This window comes from Chanos chanos, chromosome 9, assembly GCF_902362185.1.
Source record: "Chanos chanos chromosome 9, fChaCha1.1, whole genome shotgun sequence".
Classification (NCBI taxonomy): domain Eukaryota; kingdom Metazoa; phylum Chordata; class Actinopteri; order Gonorynchiformes; family Chanidae; genus Chanos; species Chanos chanos.
In genome coordinates, this window is record NC_044503.1 from 34,189,484 (window position 1) to 34,191,983 (window position 2,500).

Below are 2,500 nucleotides of genomic sequence, written 5' to 3' on the forward strand. Positions count from 1 at the left end.
TTCATTAAACATTACTTCTGTGATTCCTCTTATACAATACAAGTGTAATATCTTATCATGCGAGATATGAGTGTGTGTGTGTGTGTGTGTGTGTGTGTGTGTATACCTGATATGTCCGAAGCCCAGTTCAGGTAGGTAGGGCAGTTTTTTGACCTGTATAATGGAGTCGTACAGAGAGGGCTGGAGCCCCTGTGCCACCATGTTGGCCAGTATGACTGCCACCATCATCGGCAGAATGTGAGATATCTGACCAGTCAACTCAAAACAAATCACTGCCGTGGACACTGTGTGTGTGACAGCGCCCGTCATCGCTGCCGCCCCTAGACGCACACACACACACACCCCCGCACACCCAAGCACACACACACACACAGACAGACAAAGAGACTTCATCTAAGTATGGATGCATGGACAGATGGATAAATTGATTTACTGGTCTACTGATTGACTGGTCGACTGATGGATTGACGAACCAATCACCGCGTAGCCTCCCGGTAAGATCCGGTAAACAATTCCGTCAAAGAGAATTCCGTTTGGGAAAAGAGTGGCCATGACCTCACCGACCAGCCTGCCGAACGCTGCACCTGAGAGGGAGTAACACAGAAACAAAACATCTTACACCTTAGCATTGTCCCCTACCCAAAAACTCCACACTAACACCATTCAGAGAAACCTCAACCTGACAGACTCTTCACCAAATAAAAATCCATTCAAATCAGAGTTCAGCTCAGAATCACACACTTTTTTTTTTCAGAGAGTTAAGAATCATAGTGTAGTGGGTCCGGCATAAACCACTCTTACTCTCACTCACCCAGTATAAACACAGGCATGAAGGCACCAGATGGGATGGGCATCGTCGTAGAAACGGCAGACATCCAGAACTGAGAGAGAGAGAGACAGAGAGGCAGAGAGGGAGAGAGAGAGAGAGAGAGGGAGAGAGAGAGAGCAAGCGAGGGAGAGATAGAGAGATTAATGTGAACACATATTCAGGTTCCAACAGTAAAATACCTCTTTCAAAGAATGTGTTTATGATGATTTAGTCTCTACAAGTTTGGGTGTGTGTGTGTGTGTACCTTCATCACAAAGAAGAGGAGTAGTATGATGAAGACGCTGACTTGGGGGTGCAGCCAGGCAGCTGAGCGACCCAGGCCCGGAGGGGGAGATGACCCCCAGATCTTAGTCCACGTAAAGTTGTCAAACAGGGAGTTTATACACTCCCTTGGCATCAGCTAATACAGAGAGAGAGAGAGAGCACTCACTAACTGTAAAAAAAAAAAAAAAACCTCATAAAACTCTACTGTTTAGCTGTATAACGTACACAGACAGTCTAGCTCCAACTGTTTTAGAATTTCTTTGTCTTATCATTGTAAATATCAGTTTGAACATGTTACTGCAGACAACTCAAAGCCCAAGACCACCCACAACCGTTACAACCGGACGGCTCAGAAATGTTAAAACCAGCCTTACAGAAATAAGAAATTTAGAGTGAGAGGAGATATCAAAATGTTCGAAATTCAGTGACAGGAATAAACCATTCATTACTTTTCCTCTCAGGTTAGAACGAAAAAAAAAAAATCTAATCATATCTTATAAATGACCGTTGTGTTTTGTTCCATACGTTACTATAGATACAGACAGTAAAGCGTTCACTGATATTGTTTGTGTCAGTTGACAGTTGATGGAAAAGGGGCCGACATCAAAACCTACGGAAAACTGACTATAATAGCGGCTCGCAGAAAATAACAAGATTCGTGAGCAACAGATACAAAAACAAGCCCATCGATCAAAAGCTATCTCACTCAACAGACACACAGCGGCACGAACGAGAAATCAATATCACTTTCACAACAAGGTCACTCACACAAGGAGAGCAACAGAAGCAAGCAACAGTTATATGGATGTCTGTATGAGCTCAGTAGCACGATACTGTGCATGCTGGTAATTATGCAGCCTAAATATAAACGTGAACTAACCTCTCCAGCCATAAACTGGCCGAAACCAGGAGGGAAAGTAAGGGTAGCGATGATTAACGTAACGGCGCCGGGATAGATCAACCGGCTACAAAAAAACCAAACAAAACACAGCAAATGTCAAATATCAGGTCGTTATGTGTACAAAAAACGTACCTCCCGCTTAACAGTAATGACATGGTTCTCCAAAAACTGTAATTACGTAAATGTGTTAAATCATTTTAGTCTCACTGCAAAAGACTAGCCTACTACTAACCAGCTAATTAATAGTATATAAATAATACGTAAAATAACTGGGGAAAAAAAACTGTTGTTAATTAAGTGATTCTAAGTAACGATTTAAGATTATTATAGGCCTATGCTATGATGGACAGTAAATTGCATGGGCAATGTATTATATTATGTAATAATGTAATGTAACGAATACGTAATGAAAGTGTAATGACATCTCACTGTTTGGTAAGGAAACGTGTGAGCGCGTTCTGTCTTCTCATGACCAGAACCACCTGTCGGTTCAGATAGACAAAGAA

The 2,500-nt window shown here is 42.3% G+C and overlaps 1 protein-coding gene across 1 annotated transcript in view; it reads right to left on the reverse strand.

Annotated features, from left to right (window-relative positions):
- The window catches only part of clcn1b (chloride channel, voltage-sensitive 1b), a 16,038-nt gene that overhangs the window by 5,243 nt on the left and 8,295 nt on the right, over positions 1–2,500 (reverse strand). Inside the window, exons 10-15 of the mRNA XM_030785478.1 lie at positions 2,424–2,500; positions 1,974–2,058; positions 1,074–1,229; positions 812–881; positions 474–584; positions 107–320 (exon numbers count right to left, since the gene is read on the reverse strand). The exon at positions 2,424–2,500 is cut by the window's right edge and continues 25 nt beyond it. Of these exons, the coding sequence (XP_030641338.1) occupies positions 107–320; positions 474–584; positions 812–881; positions 1,074–1,229; positions 1,974–2,058; positions 2,424–2,500 (713 nt within the window). The remainder of the gene's footprint in view (positions 1–106; positions 321–473; positions 585–811; positions 882–1,073; positions 1,230–1,973; positions 2,059–2,423) is intronic.